The sequence below is a fragment of the Eumetopias jubatus genome, unplaced genomic scaffold (assembly GCF_037043125.1).
Source record: "Eumetopias jubatus isolate StellerSeaLion01/CBP00866 unplaced genomic scaffold, mEumJub1_p1.0 scaffold_6, whole genome shotgun sequence".
NCBI lineage: Eukaryota > Metazoa > Chordata > Mammalia > Carnivora > Otariidae > Eumetopias > Eumetopias jubatus.
In genome coordinates, this window is record NW_028274812.1 from 78645648 (window position 1) to 78665198 (window position 19551).

At 34.0% G+C, this 19551-nt stretch overlaps 1 protein-coding gene across 3 annotated transcripts in view; it reads left to right on the forward strand.

The window, feature by feature from the left end:
• Window positions 1-19551, forward strand: part of PHIP (PHIP subunit of CUL4-Ring ligase complex) — a 132105-nt gene that overhangs the window by 86778 nt on the left and 25776 nt on the right. For all 3 annotated transcript variants that reach the window (XM_028108004.2, XM_028108003.2, XM_028108002.2), the window contains exons 21-29: window positions 1907-2047; window positions 5021-5097; window positions 7307-7538; window positions 12193-12312; window positions 14029-14136; window positions 14685-14809; window positions 14940-15022; window positions 18524-18635; window positions 19009-19070. In XM_028108004.2, the coding sequence (XP_027963805.2) occupies window positions 1907-2047; window positions 5021-5097; window positions 7307-7538; window positions 12193-12312; window positions 14029-14136; window positions 14685-14809; window positions 14940-15022; window positions 18524-18635; window positions 19009-19070 (1060 nt within the window). The remainder of the gene's footprint in view (window positions 1-1906; window positions 2048-5020; window positions 5098-7306; window positions 7539-12192; window positions 12313-14028; window positions 14137-14684; window positions 14810-14939; window positions 15023-18523; window positions 18636-19008; window positions 19071-19551) is intronic.

Genomic DNA, 19551 nt, shown 5'->3' on the forward strand with positions numbered 1-19551 from the left:
TAAAGATGACAGGGCCAACGGAACCATGCTTCTTGTTCTGGACATCCTGCCACCAACTCATCCAACTGACAGACGCTTGTGCCTGCTCCTATATCATAGCCACAAAATTGGGTGGTATTGGTGCTGTCCCTGTGGGCCAAGTGGAGACAGGTATTCTCAAACCTGTGATAGTGGTCACCTTTGCTCCAATCACCATTACATTTGTAGTAAAGTCTGTACCGTGAAGCTCTTCCTGGGGCTAATGTGCTTTCCTATCAAGAACATGTTTATAAAAGATGCTTGCCATGGCAGTACAGCTGCTGACAGCAAAAATAACCCACCAATGGAAGCAGCTGGCTTCGCAGCTCGGGTTATTATCCTGAGTCATCCAAGCCAAGTCAGTGCTGGCTATACACCTGTGCTGAATTGTACACAGTTTCCCATTGCTTGCAAGTTTGCTGAGCCAAAGGAGAAGATTGATTGCTGTTCTGGGAGGAACGTGAAAGACGACCCTGAATTCTTGAAATCTGTTGATGCTGCCATAGTTGATATAGTTCTTGGCAGACCCATGTATGTTGAGAGCTTCACTGACTATCCTCTTTGGAGTCATTTGGCTCTTGTGACATAAAATAGACAGTTACTGTGGGTGTAAACAAAGCAGTGGACAAGAAGGCTGCTGGAGCTGGCAAGGTCACCAAGTCTGCCCGGAAAGCTAAATAAATATTTTCCATAATACCTGCCACCTTGTCTTAATCAGTGGTAGAAGAGTGATCTCAGAACTATTTGTCTCAATTCACCATTAAGTTTAATATTAAGAAACTGTTTAGTAGTAATGCATCATAAAACCTTAAAGAAAAGAACCTTTCATGGATCATCTGGTTTGTGCGAGTGTGCAGCAATTTTAAGGTAATTAGTTTTTAAATCAGTACTTTTGGGGGGCGCCTGGGTCACTCCATTGGTTAGCCGTCTGACTCTTACTTTTGCCTCAGGTCATGATCTCAGGGTGATGAAATTGAGCCCCAGGTTGGGCTCTACGCTCAGCGCAATCTGCTTGAGATCCTCTCTCCCTCTCCCGCTGGTGCTCTCCCTCTAAAATACATAAATAAATCCTTAAAATAATAAATAAGTAAATCAATCAATCAGTACTTTGTAACGGAAACAACTTGACCAGAAATCTGTCAGAGAATTTTGAGACCCATTGAAACAAACTTTAATGAGAAGGGGAAAAAAAAAGATATAGTTATAGATCCAAAGTTATTTTCTGTCATTTTAAAGATTTTCTTATTGTATGATGTATATTTATGATATATTGTATATATAAATCTGATGTCAGTCTTTTTTTGAAAGTAATCTTTATATATAGACACAAGTTTCTTTTTCAGGTGTGAATTCTTGTGTTTGTTGAGTTTGTTTATCTCTGTCACCACGTTGGACTTTATCAGTTTTTTTGATGATTGTTAGTTGTGTTCTCATTTGCTATATTCATTCTATAGTAGAAGAAAGATAGCCAGCCAACTGGTGTCCTAGCCTCATAGTGGCAGGGTAATTTTGTGACCACCATTTTGGTTTCCGTTTTGCCTCTGCCTATTACATATGCCTCACAGCTCTTGGTCCTCTCTTATATCTGTTCTATAGGTTTAGTGTGTGTATAGGAGAATTTGTTAGTCTGTTATTATGAATCCCTTAGTCTGTATCACTTAATCAGAAAAAAAATTTTTTTTATAGTTATATTAAGCCAGCAAGTGAATTTCAACATACACAAACCTGTGATTTAATGTAATGTTAAAATATTTGAATTGGTACCATAGTCCACTTATATGATTATCTTAAATATGAGTGGATTTTTTATAATTAAAAAATATATAACTTCTAAAGTAAAAGCATGCTCTTTAATGCTACTTTAAATAAATTTAATTTACTTTTTCAGAATCATGCTCATGAGCATTTCCTGGATCTTGGAGAATCCAAACGGCAGCAGGCAAATCAACACAATTACCGTACAAGATCTGCTTTGGAGGAGACTCCTAGACCTTCAGAAGAGATAGAAAATGGCACTAGTTCTTCAGATGTAAGATCTCAGCACATTTATAAATTTGTTTCCAGTTTAACTTTTTTTAAGTATGACTATTGTTCTTTGTATTCATTGACGTATTTATAGATGAAACTCAAAGATGGTATTTCTAGGTCTTAAAATAATAGTGTGATAGCTTCCATTTACTGAAGACCTGTTTTGTATGTTCCAGGCATGGCACACATATTCATTATGTCAAATTCACAAAACAAATGCATATGAATTAATTATTCCAATTTTATGTGTGAGGAATCTGAGGTTCAAAGAGGTTTAGATTACCTATGTACCTAACTATTAAATGGTAGTGCAGGAATTAAACACAGGGTCCTGTTACTCTAAAGCCAAGCTTTTAAAATAGTACCATGAAGGGGCGCCTGGGGGGCTCAGTCCTTAAGCGGCTGCCTTCACCTCAGGTCATGATCCCAGGGTCCTGGGATCGAGCCCCGCTTTGGGCTCCCTGCTCCACGGGAAGCCTGCTTCTCCCTCTCCCACTCCCCCTGCTTGTGTTCCCTCTCTCGCTATGTCTCTCTCTGTCAAATAAATAAATAAAATCTTAAAAAAATAAAATAGTACCATGAAGCTCTAGTCTTTATAATAACTAATTAATAGACATTTGATAATTTTGGTTAGTTTTTGATCTCTGTACCAGTTTATAACTTCTCAATTTATTTTAAATTTTCCTTATATGTAATTATTTCCATAAATATCATTGTCCCTAAAATTACATATTCTTTCAACAAGGGAAGTCAATTTGCAATCACAGCTTAAACTTAAAAAATACTTAACAGCATCTCCCTTCCCTTCCTGATCACCCCCCCTCTCCCATTTAGGTCAAAGACTATGATCTTATTGACTATTATACATTTATGAACAATGTTAGACATATATGGAAATTCTCTGAGTATATTTTCTGTAGACATGGCAATAAAACTCAAACTGAGAGTATGCTAACTGCAACTGAATAGTTGTTCTCCAGTGGCTTTAGGTCCTAGGGTGGCCAGGTCAAAATGGTATGTCCAATCTGGTAAAAAGGACCAAATATACTAATAAATCTGATACATGACAGTTTAGATATATGCATAAAACATAAAATATATGTGAGCTAGTTATTTGCCTCTATAAAATGTTTCTTTCTTTTTGAAAGATTTAGTATGATTCTTTTAATAATATGTTCCTATAACTTTAAATAAGATTCAGCTTATTAGAATCTTATGTATTCCAGGTACATTTGTCACATAAAAGGTTAACTAAATCCTTATTTGTCTTCAAAACTAATTTGCTTCTATTTTAACATCCTTTTAGAGCAATTTCTAGAGGAATACATTGAGAACAGAATATCATCTTGAGCACATTATATTAATTAATGAAAAGAATCCTATTTTTTTTATTCAAATAGATTGTACTCTTCGGTATAGTACCTTTTAATTTTGTACTAAGAATACAGAAGTACATTTCTTTTCTCTCCATTTAAAGAAGTAATATGTATAGTAAGGATGGGAATAATCAGATCATTATGTTTACATTCTTTTTTTTAGTTATATTGAGCAGAGATTAAATTTTCTAACTAAAATTTACTGTTGGATTTTGATCTTTTTGTATTTGCTTAGTTTTCAAAACTTTGTGGAATAGCTGTGTAATACACATTCTTCAATATTAAAACATCAGAAAGAGAAAACTTTTCTCCCAAGATATGCTATTTTATTTAATTAATAAAGGAATACATCTTATTATTTTGAAAAATTCTTTGAATGTGCCCAGCAAGTAATAACACTGAACCATTCTTGTGGAGAGTAGTCTAAACTTTGGAGTAGCTTAGTTGCTCATTAATTGTGTTGTACAGGGTAAATTTCTTAACCTTTTTAAGCTTTAATTCTTTTGTTTAAATAACTGACCCTATCCCAGTAGTGTTTTATCTAGATCAAATGGGATGATGTATACACATGCTTAGAATAGCTTTTGTAATATAGTAAAAGCTTAATTAATTTGATGTTATTTTTATTGAAGTGTAGAATTTTATTTGAGCAAGGGAGAAATTGAATAAGGTATTGTGACGCCGAAAAACAGATTTTTTTTTTAAAGATTTTATTTTTTTGAGAGAGAGAGAGCCAGCTAGAGGGGAACACAAGCAGGGGGAGTGGGAGGGGGAGTGGGAGAGGGAGAAGCAGGCTCCCGGCTGAGCAGGGAGCCTCATGTGGGGCTCGATCCCAGGACCCCTGGGATCATGACCTGAGCCGAAGGCAGACGCTTAACAACTAAGCCACCCAGGCGCCCAATACAATTTTTTTTTTTTTTAAAGATTTTATTTATTTATTTGAGAGAGAATGAGAGATAGCACGAGAGGGAAGAGGGTCAGAGGGAGAAGCAGACTCCCTGCTGAGCAGGGAGCCTGATGTGGGACTCGATCCTGAGACTCCAGGATCATGACCTGAGCCGAAGGCAGTCGCTTAACCAACTGAGCCACCCAGGCGCCCCTCAATACAATTTTTATAAAGAAAATGGCCTCACTGGACTATCCTATGTTGAGCAGAGAGTATTTACTAAAGAGAAACAGTCTTTGGGTAGTTTTTAATCCTCTATCACTCGTTTAAGATAATACCAAAGTTGGAATACTCTTTTTTGTATGTGTAATAAAGCTTTTTTAAATAATAATGATGACAGTAAGTAAAATGTAAACTCCTAATTGAAACTTCTCAATATGTTAATCATCTGAGAGATTGCTCTGTATCCAGTATTAATAGGTATTATTTCATTGGATACATTTTTCATTGGATACATTTAATGATTTGGATACATTTAATAATTTTGTATTAAATATAAAATCTATGTTTTAAAATAATTAAAATCGGGTTTTCAATTGTTGTAAATACCCTAATGTGATTGGTACTATTAGATATCACTGCTATTTTCTAATAATTCTAGAATGTTATTTTGTAAAATTAAACAATAAAATATGTGTGAAATATTTCTTAGGAAGGTGAAGTTGTTGCTGTCAGTGGTGGGACATCTGAAGAGGAAGAGCGAGCATGGCACAGTGATGGCAGTTCTAGGTAATTCAATGAATTTGTTTCTCCACATGTAATATGAAATCTTTAGAAAGCTGAAAATTCTTCTTTTCAGCAACACATTTCAGAATCTCTTTGGGTTTAAAGTTGGTTCTTCTTCAGAGATCTTTTTGTAGTTGTCCAAATTTTAGGACATTTTCTTTCTGACATGTTTTATCTGGTAAGAAAAAAATGTTGGTTATTGAAACTAGATCTATAAAATGATGCTTTTAGCCTTCTTAGTTGATATTTTATTGTCTGAATACTATTATTTGTAGTACTGAACCACAAATTCATTACCGGTTTTGAGAAATACATAAGCATTAAATTATGAAAGTAATGAGATAGTGTAATTTGTTGAATGATAAATTATTTCTTCCAGCAGTGAGAATAAGCTTTCCTTTTCCTGTTATTCTTACCCCATTTGACCATGGAAGTGAGGATTCCTTTATCTCCTGTATATATACTAGTGATCCACATTGTTACAAGGTTGGTGATCTTTGCTGACCTTGGTAGCATTCCCAAGCCTTTGGGAACATGGTGATTATATTTAGCTTACACTTACTCCCCATCAGCAGTAGCTCTTAAAATTGCCAAGGAAACCAAGAGGTGGAGGTTATAATTCCTTATATCACTGTAAGAATCAAGGGCTTTCTTATTCCCACAATAGTGACTCCCAGCAATGATACGCACATACCCATAGTTGTGTCTGGTAGTTTCTTTATATTTGAAACAGGGCAGTGAAAGAAACACTCTCTTTCTTTTGTGTTTTGTCTCAGTAATGGAAGTAGAGTATCTCAAACCATGAGACAACACAGAGGTTCTTATAGGAAAGAGTATTAGTGGTTTCAGCAGATGAGGGGCAATTTTAAAGAAGATGGGTTCTGCAGTTTGAAGTTAGATCTATGCTAGAATCAGAAGATTTTCTGTAAGTCCTGAGTACTCCAGAGAGTAGCAGCTGTGAGTATTTAGCAGGTGCCATTTATCGTGACCATGGCTGGAGTTAGTATAAATAAATGCTCATAAGTGGAGGACAGCTTATTCTTGGATAGATGTTTGCTCTGTGGATACATTTGCATGCATCCAGTGTAATGTCTAAAAATATTTTTTAAATTCTTTAAAATCCTTTGCAAGTTAACATGAAGTCATGAAATCATACTGGAAAGCACGTTAATTATTTGATTGTTACCTGTGATGATTATTCTTGGGGAGATATTTGTAGACACCTACTAAGGACATTCAGGACAGGGGTAAGAGGTGGTGGTACTAGAATAAAACTCCAGAAAAATCTGTCCTTTCAATGTTAATCTTTATAGAGGAGTAAGGTCATACATCACTAAATACAGGAGAACTAATTATTGATTTTAACATAGTATAACTTAGATTTCTTTAAAGCATTTATATTTATATTTTAAAATTGTACAAAATCAAGTAGTATTCTCATGTACTAAAATTAGAACAGAAGATAACATAACTGGATTATTTTGCAACATCAGTTCGGTAAAAATTAGGTCTTTTGAAGGTAAACTGAAAAGAAAAGCAAACATGGTTGGTAGTGATAAATAAAACACGAAGGCCTTTATTTTTCAGAATTGTGTCATTCTTTGAAGCATAAGATGTACCTAACGTAAATATAGGTACTGAATAAAATTTGCAAGCAGTCTTCCTACTGGGCCAGAACACTTCTGACAGTCCCCACCCCAACCACATTTAATATCTAGCTATCATGAAGGCAGTAGTGCTCTATCATTGGAGTTCCCCTAGTCAAGAGTTCCCACCTCCTCTCAAAAAAGTAATCTCCATGTCTCTTCCTCAGTATTGATATCTCTTGTAGTATTCCATACTATCTTTGTACTGTTCCTGGAATTGAGGAAAGTGACCCTCTGCTCCTTATTTTTGTATGCCCCACGGTATGTTGAACATATGCCGCACTCAGAAATTAATTTTTTTGTTAAAATCTAATAAGGCACTTAAATTCATTGTTACAATTAAAGCTGTATACTTATTTACCTTAGAAAACTTCTTTGAGATATTTAAGTAAGTTAAGCCTACAGAATTTAAGAAACCGTTTAAAAGGTGATGAGTTGAAAAATAGGGAAATACTTTTAGTTTATTTTGTGCGTATTCTTTATTGAGATCTCTCTACATTTTTCTAAAAGAAAGTCTTACAGTATATCTGGCATATATATTTTTTAAATCCCTTTTTGCCTTCTAGTGACTACTCTAGTGACTATTCTGACTGGACGGCAGATGCAGGAATTAATCTGCAACCACCAAAGAAAATTCCTAAGCATAAAACCAAGAAAGCAGAAAGCAGTTCAGATGAAGAAGAAGAATCTGAAAAACAGAAGCAAAAACAGATTAAAAAAGAAAGGAAAAAAGTAAATGAAGAAAAAGATGGACAAATATCACCAAAGAAAAAGAAGCCCAAAGAAAGAAAACAAAAGGTTGATTTTGTTTTAGTATAGTTTCCTGTGAAAACAAAAGCACTCCTTTTAAAAGTGCTGTTGATGAACATAAACATTGTTGAGGTGTACTAGCATACTAGTAGTATTTGAAAAAACTCAGAAGTACACAGTAGTAGAATATACTGTAACAAAACATTTAATTTACTCAAGTTTTCAATGTTTAGCATGTGAAAGTATTTTACTTACAGAATTATCATATTCTAAATATTGAGCATTTAATCTTATAATTTGAGCAGATTTTTTTGGTAATCTGGTGGGATTTATTCATTTGTGTATATAAAAAACATTACAAAATGTAGTTTTATTCATCTTTTAATTGCTTTTACTTTTTAACCATCCTTATTAATTGTTATTGCTGAAAATAACCAGAAAGCATAGCGTGTACATCACCTGGAATAATAATGGCAGAACTTGTCATAGTTGATATTAGACAATTATGAATCTAAAGTAGGACACTACCGTTACCAAGATTTCATTAATTTACAGAGCATGTGAGCCATAATTAGATGGTCCTTAGGTCAGTAGTAGTATCGGTTTGATTACTTCATCTTTAGTCTGTGGATAATTTGAGACAGATCAGAGGATGTAAGAAATAAATGTTACGGAAATAAGATTTGTCACCTCTAATGGAAATGGGATTCTTTTAAAAAATAAGACTTATTTCACTTTTACTCTAAAGTAAATGAAATACAAGGGACATGTTTTCTATTCCCTAAAAGACTATAAATGGAAAGTATATTTGGTTAAATAAACACAAGGAAGATTTTTTTTTAACTTCTTTCATTTTTAGAATTAAATATAAGTTGTCAAATGTAGAATTAAATGCTAGGGAGACTAAGAAGGTCAAGAAGGTCTTTATCTCCAGAGAGCCTTGAAAAATTTAAGAATACATCTGTTTTAAGTGTTTTATCTGCTTCATTTGAGCTCTTACTTGTTTCAGCTTTATAATTAGGAATTGCTTTAATTTGGATCCCACAGCTACTATTCTTGTTACCTCTTTTGCTTTTGTCTGGGAAAGATTTACCAAAGAGAATATCACACATATGCCCACATTTTTCTCTCCTGTGTTGTCAGTGATGATAAAAGGAGGTTAACCCATTATTTATGTGGTACGCAGAATGGTTAAAGAAAAATGATTTAGCCCTGTATCTAATTTTTTTTTTCTTATCTCAAGACAATTTTGATGAACTTTTGAGGTTTACAGTGTTTAAGTCCCTGTGAGAACATAATTTTTTGGTCCCAAGAGTGCAGTTTACTTCACCTAATTCCTCTTGATTTGATACTTGTGCACAAACTAACACCTTGGGGCTTCTTCATGCAGTGCCATATTTGGATCCACTGTTACTGTTTGGCATATTTTAATTTCACTGTTTTGCTTGAAGTATTATAGTAGGATTTGTGTGCCAGTAATTTATGTGGGACAAACTTTAAATATCATGAAGTGTAAGAATATTACAGACTATTCCCTTTAATTTGGTTTTCGTACACATGGTTTGGTATTAGTCTACCAGTGGATTTAACAGTAGATAGAATTGTTCTCATTCCTTAGTCTTCTTGTCCCAAATAAACACTATTTCCCTTCTTATGCATAGAGTTGTACAGCTGGAAAGTAACTGAGAGATCATTAAGTAATTAATATTTAACGCATGTATGAAAAGATGAAGATATTTTCCATCTGACTAATTGTATTCAAATTAAGCAAAAAATAGTAAAAAGGCAGATAACAGAAAAGTGCTTATTTAAAAATAGAATTCTCCTGGGGCACGTAGGTGGTTCAGTCTGGTTAAGTATCCAGCTCTTGTCATGATCTCAGGGTCATGAGATTGAGCCCCGAGTCAGGCTCTAGGCGGGCGTGGAGCCTGCTTAAGATCCACTCCCGCCCAACCCCCACTTTCTCTCTTAAAAAAAAAAAATTGTCCAGAGATGCAGTAAAGTTATCTCAGATGTCTGATATATGTCCATTATGCTGATAGGAACTCTGGAAACCAGATCAGTAAATTTATTATTGAGTGCTTACAGTTTATAAAGCAGTACAGTGGATAAAAAGAAGTGTAAGACATAGTGCTTTCTCTCAAAATAATGTGTGACTAACAAGTTGCTTGAATCCCCCAAGATAAAAATAGAGTATCACATTATCTAATATGTTTAATTGCCAGATTAATTTTAAAGATGGTAATTCAGAAATCAAATAAGGACATCTTTTCTTAGAGTTTCAGTTAAGGCTTCCAGAATAAGTAAAATATGAGGTGGACCTAGAAGAATTTCCATGGATAGAAAGGAAAGAAATCAATTACCTCTATCTCCAAAATTAAAAAAAAATTCAAATTATGAGGCTGAAATTTTGAGGAATCTTCAATGCATTTTATCCTAAGTGGTTTTAAGTACCGTGTGATAGAACTGTACTTAAACCAAAAATTCTAGGTTTCCCAAGAATTCTTGGGGAATAAGATGTATCATCATACTGATTCTTGTTTGTGCCATAGCATAGTCATAATTACAGTTATAAATATGATCATTCCTATTTAATAGCTAACTTACCTGGTTTCATTTAAGAATTATTAGCTATTTCGGTTGATAATAGATATTCTCCTTACAGGAAGAAATATTAAGTCAGAGGAAAACTTTTTCAAACACACTTTAACTCAAAACCTCAATGTATGAAACTGAAAATCTGTGGCTCTAACTCTGTCATGTAACAGCGGTGCTCAGTAACTGGACAAATTAACTTTTCAAATATCCCCTGACTTAATCTCTCAAAATAATATATACAAAATTTATTTTCTAAGTTTTCCCCTCTGCCCTTCTCCAGCCCTCCTCTTCTTACACTGACAATTCTTTTAGTTGTTTACACCAAAACTGTGGTGTTATCCTTAATTAATTTTTTTCTCTCATACTCTGCATCCAGTCCATCGGGATTTTTGTGGCTCTGTCTTCTAAATACATTCAGCACTTGAGTATTTTTTTGCCACTTCTGCTGTCGCACTCCTGTGAGCCACCATAAGCTCTTGGTTGTATTACTGCAGTAGTCTTCCATCTGTCTTCCTGCTTCCCCCCTTTTCACCCTAGGTTCTATTCACTAAAGCAGGGATCAACAAACTTTTGCTGGGGCCCACTACCCTGCTGTTGTAGCCTAAGAGCAGCCATAGACAATACATAATGAATGGATATGGCTGTGTTCCAAAAATTTGATTTATAAAAGTAGAAGCAGCGGGACTTGAACCATGGGCCATAATTTGCAAATCCCTGCTCTGATGCATCCAGAGTGATCCTTTTACAAGTCAGATTCTATCACTCTTTTGACTAAAATTCTCCAGTGGACCTATCTCAGTAAATGTCAAACTTCTTTATCCCTCCCTTACTCTTCAAAGAGTGAGTGCTCCCTGATATGTTTGAATGAGAAGTTGCGTTTAGTAGGAAGAAGAGGAAAATGAATATTGAGTAACAGCTGTTAGCAGTACCTTCTGTAGTGTTCTCCGATATCCCATTATGACGTTATTTCCTTTAGTGAACTTGTGTTAAGTCACAATGATAACTACCTTCTTTTTTAAAAAAACACAAGAGAATAAAATTTAGAAGTCTTAATGTACAAACACTGAACTAAAACATTTTTAGTCAATTGCATGAAGTTTCTCTACTTACAAATAATACTAGGTTTCAAGGACTCTTAGAAAGTCCATTTTTCCTAAGTCTAAGGTAATACCCAGACAATAATGGCCACTTGCGGGCAAAGTTAAAAAAGCTGCTTCTCAGAGATCTATTTTTATATTTAGCCACAGAAGTTAAAATAAGGGACCTGGGGGCACCTGGCTGGCTCAGTCAGTAGAGCATGTAACTCTTGATCTCAGGGTTATGAGTTCAAGCCCCACATCAGGTATAGTGCTCACTTAAAAAAAAAAAAAAAAGGTAAGGGACCTGGCTTGATGACATTTTGTTTGAAAAAAAAATCTGATAGAAATATTTTTTCTAGAAACTAATGAGCCAAGTGTGTAATGGCTACTTCAAAAAGGGGAGAAAATATTCCTGGGCGTTGTATAAGTATAATGCCCAGCCCACTGAAACAATCAGCCTTCTGCATTTTCCACTACTCAGCCCATATGAAAATATCTTATTTATTTCTTACTAACATGCCATGACTATGATTATTTATTTGAGAGAGAGGGAAAGGGAGATGCAGACTTCCCGCTGAGCAGGGAGCCCGATGCAGGGCTCGATCCCAGGACCCTGAGATCATGACCTGAGCTGAAGGCAGACACTTAACTGACTTGAGCCACCCAGGTGCCCCAAAGTAAGTTTTTTGATACTCAGTATATATTTTTGTTCAAAGATCTCCTTCCCCTTTTATTTAATTACCTCTATAGTTATTTTTTTAAAGGTTTACTTTCTTGTTTGAGAGAGCAAGAAAGCACAGTGGGGAGGGGCAGAGGGAGAGAGGGTCGTAAGCCGACTCCACACTGGGCATGAAGCCTGACATGGGCCTCGATCTCAGGACCCTGAGATCATGTTCTGAGCCAAAACCAAGAGTCAGATGCTTAACCAACTCCACCACCCAGGCACCCCTATCGGTATTTAAAGGACATATTGAGAGATGATTGCTTTTGTGATAATATTATTTTATAATGTTCTAAACTCTTAGAGATTGGCTGTGGGAGAACTAACGGAGAATGGTTTGACATTAGAAGAATGGTTACCTTCAACATGGATTACAGATACTATTCCCCGAAGATGTCCATTTGTGCCACAGATGGGTGATGAGGTATTTTTAAACTTTTAAGAACAGTCTTTGTTTCTTAGAAGTATCTTTAAGGTTTTTAAAATAGCTCTTGAAACTGTAGAAAATAGCAGTTGCATAAAGTATCTCATTTTAGATGTTTGTAGCTGTGTATGGAAAAGGTATAAGTAGGAGGAAAACTTTGATCTTTTTTGAGACCACTTGCCACTTTAAATATTGCAACAGGAAAACTAAATATTGTAAGAGAATGGAAATTTTATTGGCATTTTAAAAACTAGTATTTTTTTTAATAAGAGGATTCTATTGCCAATTTTCTTTTTCTTTCTAAAAGTATATTTTTCTTAGCTTAAGGCTTAAATACATAACATGTTAAAGGAAAAATGCAATTCAGCATTTTATTTTATATAAAATATACTTTTATATAAAATTGTAATTTTATTTCATAAGTTTTCATTTGAATACAATGCTTATAATTTAGATCTTTTAAATTTATTAGAATCAATTTTTTAAGAAAATGTGATTGGTCATCATTTTGGACTATGTACTTATGAATTTGAAATGAAAATGTAAGATCTTAGATCAAAATTTCCTGGTCCAGTGTTCATGTCTTCTATTTTATGCATAAGTGTTGAGAAGCAGAGTCATCTGGTATCTAGTATTGGCAGTAATAAATTAGGAAGTACAATATGAGCTTCTTTAGCAAACCACACTAATTAGCAATAGAAAGTGGCAAGTGATAGTAAAAAAAAAAGGAAACAAAAACATTTTAATGCCCCGGTAACTCTAAAGAGCAGTCTGAGAAAAAATTTATTTAGGCACCCTACTTAAGAAGACTTGAAGAGCACAGGACATTTCTACATTGTCATAATTTAGTACGATGATAGAGCCTAACAAGTCCTTGAGCATCAAGAAGATGCTTGATTAAATTTAATATATTTCAAGATAACTAGAAAGTGTCTAAATTCTTATTGAATAATTTTCTTTCAAAATGTTTAAGTTGTCTTTTTAATTGTTGGTGCTTAAACAGGTAAGTTCTCATTCAGCATTATTCCTTTGTATGAAATTTCAAACTGGAGTAATAGTGATATTAATGAGTAGAATAAAAGTATGTAGAATAATGGATATCCCAGAATGTTACTAAGAACTTAATCGCATTTTAAAAAATTTTAATATTTTTTAACAAGCTCCACTATTTTTTTTGTAGTGGGAAGAATACTTGGTATCAGACTACTATGTCAAGTGCCAGTAGATACCAGGATGGTAGTCGGGTGTCATTTAAATCTGAACTTTATAAAATGAAGACATAAATATATACCTTGCTCTCTTTATAAGGATAAAATATAAATCCTAAATACATTTTTCATTTCAAAGTTTACTGCATATGTACAAACCACTTGCTACCCAAATACGTGAATAATAAACTGATCATGACTCCTAGTTACAACTTACTTTGTTTTACAGCATAGGTCAGCTTATTTTGAATCCAAAAATAAAACAGTGAAACAAACAAAAAAACTCATTTTATCATCTTAGTGTATAACCAAAGTAACATTATTTAGGACACTTTATGATTAAGTGGCAATTAGGACAACTTGAGACAAAGAAGGTAAAACTATCAAAATATTAGAATTTCTTTTGAAAGGATATTAAATTCTATCTTTGCAGTTTTAGCTGATACCTTACATCTTGGGTTAAGGGAACCATTCAAGGCTTAAAATTGTGACTTTGTTTACTTTTTAGGTTTATTACTTCCGGCAGGGACATGAAGCTTATGTTGAAATGGCCCGGAAAAATAAGATTTACAGTATCAATCCCAAAAAACAGCCGTGGCATAAAATGGAACTACGGGTATGGTGTTTATTACTTAAAAGATGTAGTTTTAGATGAGGTAGAAAGTTGTATTGAATGTTACTCTTTTCACTGTAAGAAACTGTTTCATGAAGATAGGTTTTTTTAATTGAAGCAGTCCTGGAGAGTAAGAGTTATTTAATTTTCAAAGAAACACAAGATTGAATTTATGTACTCCAGTAGTTTATAAGTTGGGTACGAAGTGTAATTATAGTGAAAATTAACACTGATGTCTAAGGTAAACTTCGTATTTGTAAATAAGTATTTTTAGATTTATCAGCCAGAGTTCAAAATTATGTAGAGGTCTTTGGAACTATATTGGAAAACTTCTATTTCAGTAATTTTCTCCCTTTTTTAAAAAGTTTTTATTGAGATATAATTTAACTATAAAGTGCACAAATTCGTCTTCAGTACATAGGTCAACAAATTTTGCATGCACAGAATAATCACCACCTAGATCAAGATTGAAATGGAGAAATGTTTTATGTTTATCAGTTTATTTTGTGATTTATTTTGTGAAGACAGTTTATTTTCTATTTCTTTATCAGGAACAAGAACTGATGAAAATAGTTGGCATAAAGTATGAAGTGGGATTGCCTACCCTTTGCTGCCTTAAACTTGCTTTTCTAGATCCTGATACTGGTAAACTGACAGGCGGATCATTTACCATGAAGTAAGGACTATTGAAAGAGGCAGTGGTTTCTTAGTATTGTACACTGTTTTTCAAGATTCAGATAAATTTTAACCTCTTTTAGATATTTTTAGGTATGTGACCTAATCAGTTTGTTTCTATTTGTAATTAGATACCACGATATGCCTGATGTCATAGACTTTCTCGTCCTGAGACAACAATTTGATGACGCAAAATATAGGCGGTGGAACATAGGTGGGTAATTTATTTAGAAGACTTTTTTTTTAATCTAATAAGTGATTTACTATTTTTAATGATTCAGAAAGAAGATAATCAGAGAAATCTTCTTGCCATTTGTGGGAATGTTAATAGCAAAGTAAGAAGATAGTGTCAGGTACTTAAAATACAGTTGACCCTTGAACAATGCAAGGATTAGGAGTGCTGACCCCCCTGCATAGTCGAAAATCTGTGTATAACTTTTAATTCCTCAAAGAGTTAACTACTAATAGCCTGCCCTTGACCAGAAGCCTTACTGATGACATACACAGTCAATTAACATGTGTTTTGTATAAGTATTCTTATAATAAACTAGAGAAAAGAAAATGTTAAGAAATCATAAGGAAGAAAAAATGCATTTATAATATTGTACTCTATCAAAAAAGAAAAATCCATGTGTAAGTGGACCTACACAGTTCAAAGCTGTATTGTTCAAGGGTCAATTGTCCTTTTAATCTCATTGATGCTGAAATTCTAAGCATTTTCTCTCTTAGATTTGGAAACTGTTACAAGATTGTTTATAGCTAATCTTCGAGCTGTTTTATGTGTTGAATTAAATTTTCATTTAAAAATAAAACAATTCACACTTGAAGCAAAAGACCTCTTCCAATTCAAAATGTTTAATAATTTGGACTGGGACTAAAGCTGAACTGGCATTTTTCTTTAATTGGTTTAATCTGTTACAATCTTTAAACTTAATATTGTAATCAGTACTCAAACTTTAAAAGTTTCCAGGCATTTAAGATGCATTAATTTATGTTCACATGGATGTGCAATTCATTAGAGTATTTTTTTTTTTTAATTTTCAAACAGGGCCACTCTTTGTCAATTTGGAGTGGGCTGTGGTACATATATGGCATATTTGGTTTGAAAAAGCACATCAGTTGATATGCCAGTCCATCTCTTCTCCAGTGCCATTGGAAGACATTGGCATGGTGATATATCTTGTTTGGTCTTGGTAAACTTAGAAATGTAAATGTGTGCTCTAAAAAGAAGATTTAGAGAAATGCAAGTTAACAAAATTAGAGACATGGACGTTATCAAAAAAATTTACATTCCATATAAATTCCATTACACCATTTTTCTGGAAGCTTTGAAAGATGTGTTCTATCAAATAAGGGAATGAACCAAGGAAGGGAAAGACATGGAATCCCTCCAGGAGACAGGAAATCCAGAATAGGAAAGAGCCAAAATGAATTCCCAGTAATAGTCAGTAGAAGTCTCAGGATAGCATCTGTCTAGCAAGTGTGTAAAAGGACCAGTTCAAAAGATGTTGTCCTCCAAGAGCAAAGTCTTCAGGAAAGAAAGAAAATGGAACTGATGAATTCCCTAAGGTGTCTGATTTTGTTGGAAATTATGTTGAAGAATGTTTTATAGTTTAAGCTGTTAGAGCATGTGGGAAGACTTAATAGTAAATCCAGAGAAAACCAATCACAAAAAAAGTGAAACAGTTACACAAAATTATAGAAGGGAAATGTATACTATTTGGCTCTATAGCAAACAGTATTTACATAGTTATAAAAATGATATAGATTAAATAAAATACACATAATTACAATTATATGGAGAGGTCAATACTTAATGTCTAAAATTGATGAGTGAAGAAATAGCTCTGTACCCATCATTTAGAAATCTAAATTCAAGAAGAAATAGTTACAAGAGTTAAAGATGTTTTTCTTGGTTTTGATTATAAGCCTTTGGTACACTTGTTTTTTAAATTACTTGCATGTGTTACTGAAAAACTTTATTTTTTTAAAGACATGCATCTGCCAATATATTGCAGGACAATTATTAGCAATCAGAATCCACGAATATTCCAGAAAGGAGTTGGTAACAACCTAAGTAAAGAAAATACGGCAAGCATTAGACATATTAGAGAGATATTTCAAATGGTAGATGTACATTGGAATTCTCTTATCTGGATCATAACTTTTTTTTCCTCCCTAAATTTATAGATTAATACTTTGTTCTGAAGTTAGTACTACGTGGTCTTTTATTTCTGACGAAATAGGCATCTACCTACTGATAGCCACTTAAAATGTTTAGAAATGTTTAAAGCTTACTCCAAATGGTGTACTTATTCCCTGCTTAATTTCGTTATCTTTCTATAGTATTGTTCATTGTGGTTATGCATACATTATCCAGTTCTTCCTCTTTAGCATAATGTCATTAGTGTATGTAGGATCATAAAAAATAGCTCTTTGAAACTCATCCTTATGTTTAAGGTTGTGGTGGTGTCAAGAATGCTGTTTATTAATTATATGGTAGCTTCTCACTAAGTTCAGTGCCACTAATATGCATCTGAAGAGCAATTAGAGACTCTGTCTGGTAATAGATCATGTTTCCCTCTTAACATTGGCTGTTAGAATGCTTGCGTCTAAATTTGGGCCCCAATACATACCCATTCAAAGTTAAATATAACTTGACAAATGTAGTTGTGTTCTATTAACTTACTCCTGGCTCCCAACTTCCCTTTTTGTCATTAAATTTTTTTATCTTGTTTTTTAAGTTTTTAATTCATTTTATGCTATATATCTCTGTAAACTTTTAAATCTTTTTGGTAAAAAATGAGAATATAAACAAATACTTTTCTCTTTATGGGTTTGAAAATGAAACTTAGATGAGTTCTAAAATAATTAATTTGTTCAAAATCACACAGATAGGTTATTTGAACTCAAGTCTTTGAGACCCTAACCTATGCTTACCAGGAGAAAAACCACTCCATATTGTGAAAGCCAAGGAAGAGGAAAGAGTGGCAGAAGGAAGAGAGTCATTTACAGTTTTCATATGACAAGGAAGGAAGCTGAGAAGATAGTTTATTAGGGTCTTTGGGGAAAATAATTTTAGTGGCAGGTTAGTAGCTGAATGCAATCGGGTAAGGAAAGGAACACAGGGAGTGCTATTTTACAAAGATTAGTTGTTTTTCTTTTGTTACTCTCTTATTTTTATAGAAAAGAGAAAGTGAATTTATAAATGAGTGTTATAACTTCAGGGTGATTGACATGAAGGAAGGCAAGTTGGATGTTTTCTTTTTATTGTTTCTAGGCTAGAGTCTTGATGGAAGAACTTGGCTATAGAAAACAAGAAATTAAATATAGACTATAAATACTTGTTGGGCATAAATTATCTAAACCATGCTTTTTATTTGAATGAAGAGTTTGGGCATAATCCTAATGGTGAATTTAAAATTCTAGATTGGTAAAAATGCTTAACCTAAGAGTGAATTTCTCCTGACCCTAATAAAATGTAAGAAATGGTACTGGAAACTGGTAAGTCACACTGGTATGTTTATTAAATAACTTTTTTCTTCAATATTGCCAATTTTATTTACTTATTTTGGAGTGTGTGGGTCACTTTTTGTATATTTTCTGAAATTATATAGGTAGTTTAATTATTGGAAAGGGGTATACTTTGGGAGAAAGGAGTAACAACAGCAGCAATACATTTCAGAATAATGAGATGGCTTTTATTCTTGTCTAGGTGACCGTTTCAGATCAGTCATAGATGATGCTTGGTGGTTTGGAACAATTGAAAGCCAGGAACCTCTTCAGCCTGAGTACCCAGATAGTTTGTTTCAGTGCTATAATGTTTGGTAAGGGAGTGTTTGTTGTATTTTAGTTTGGCTTGAGTTACTTTTGCAGGGGGGGGGGGAAGGACGGGGGAGGGCAGAGGGAGAGGGGGAGAGAGAATCTTAAGCCGGCTCCAGGCCCAGTGCGGAGCCTGACGTGGGGCTCAGTCTCACAACCTTGAGATCATGACCTGAGCCGAAATCAAGAGTCGGACATTTAACCAACTGAGCCAACCAGGCACCTCCAGTTTGAGTTACTTTTAATGTTTTCCCCATCTATTAATAAAGTGAGACACTTCTTTTAAACACTTGAAGCAGTTATTTTTATAGTGTGATTCTATGAAACTTCTAACACAATATTTAGATTTTTTAACATAGGGATTTTCCTTCCTTTAAGCTGGGACAATGGAGACACAGAAAAGATGAGTCCCTGGGATATGGAGCTTATTCCTAATAATGGTAAGTGTGTGTTAGGCTTTTTGTGTTACAAATATAATTTCTTAAATAAGGAATCTGATTTGCTGACTTGCTACTGCATAGGATTGTTACGAAGATCATATAGAAAATATTCATTCAACAGTTATTTATTGCACACCTCTTACTTACCTTGGATTGGAGGTAGGGAAGGCATAGCAGTGAACAAGATAGACATAATCTTTGCCCACTTGGAATTTATAGTCTAAAAGGGAAGATTGAAATTAGTTAACAGCAAAATACGAAAATGTTTTGCTAATTGTTCATTCCTAGAAGGTAAGCACTTGGGAGCAGAGATTTTTTTTGTAATTGTAACTTCAGCAGAACTTAAATATAAAACATAGTATTAAGAGTTCAGCCTTTTGAGTGCAACATAGATTCATACCCTATCACTGCCATCTTCTGTGTCATCTTGGCAAGTTCCTTAAAAGACTCAAAACTTAAGATTTTTTTAGGACTTCAACCT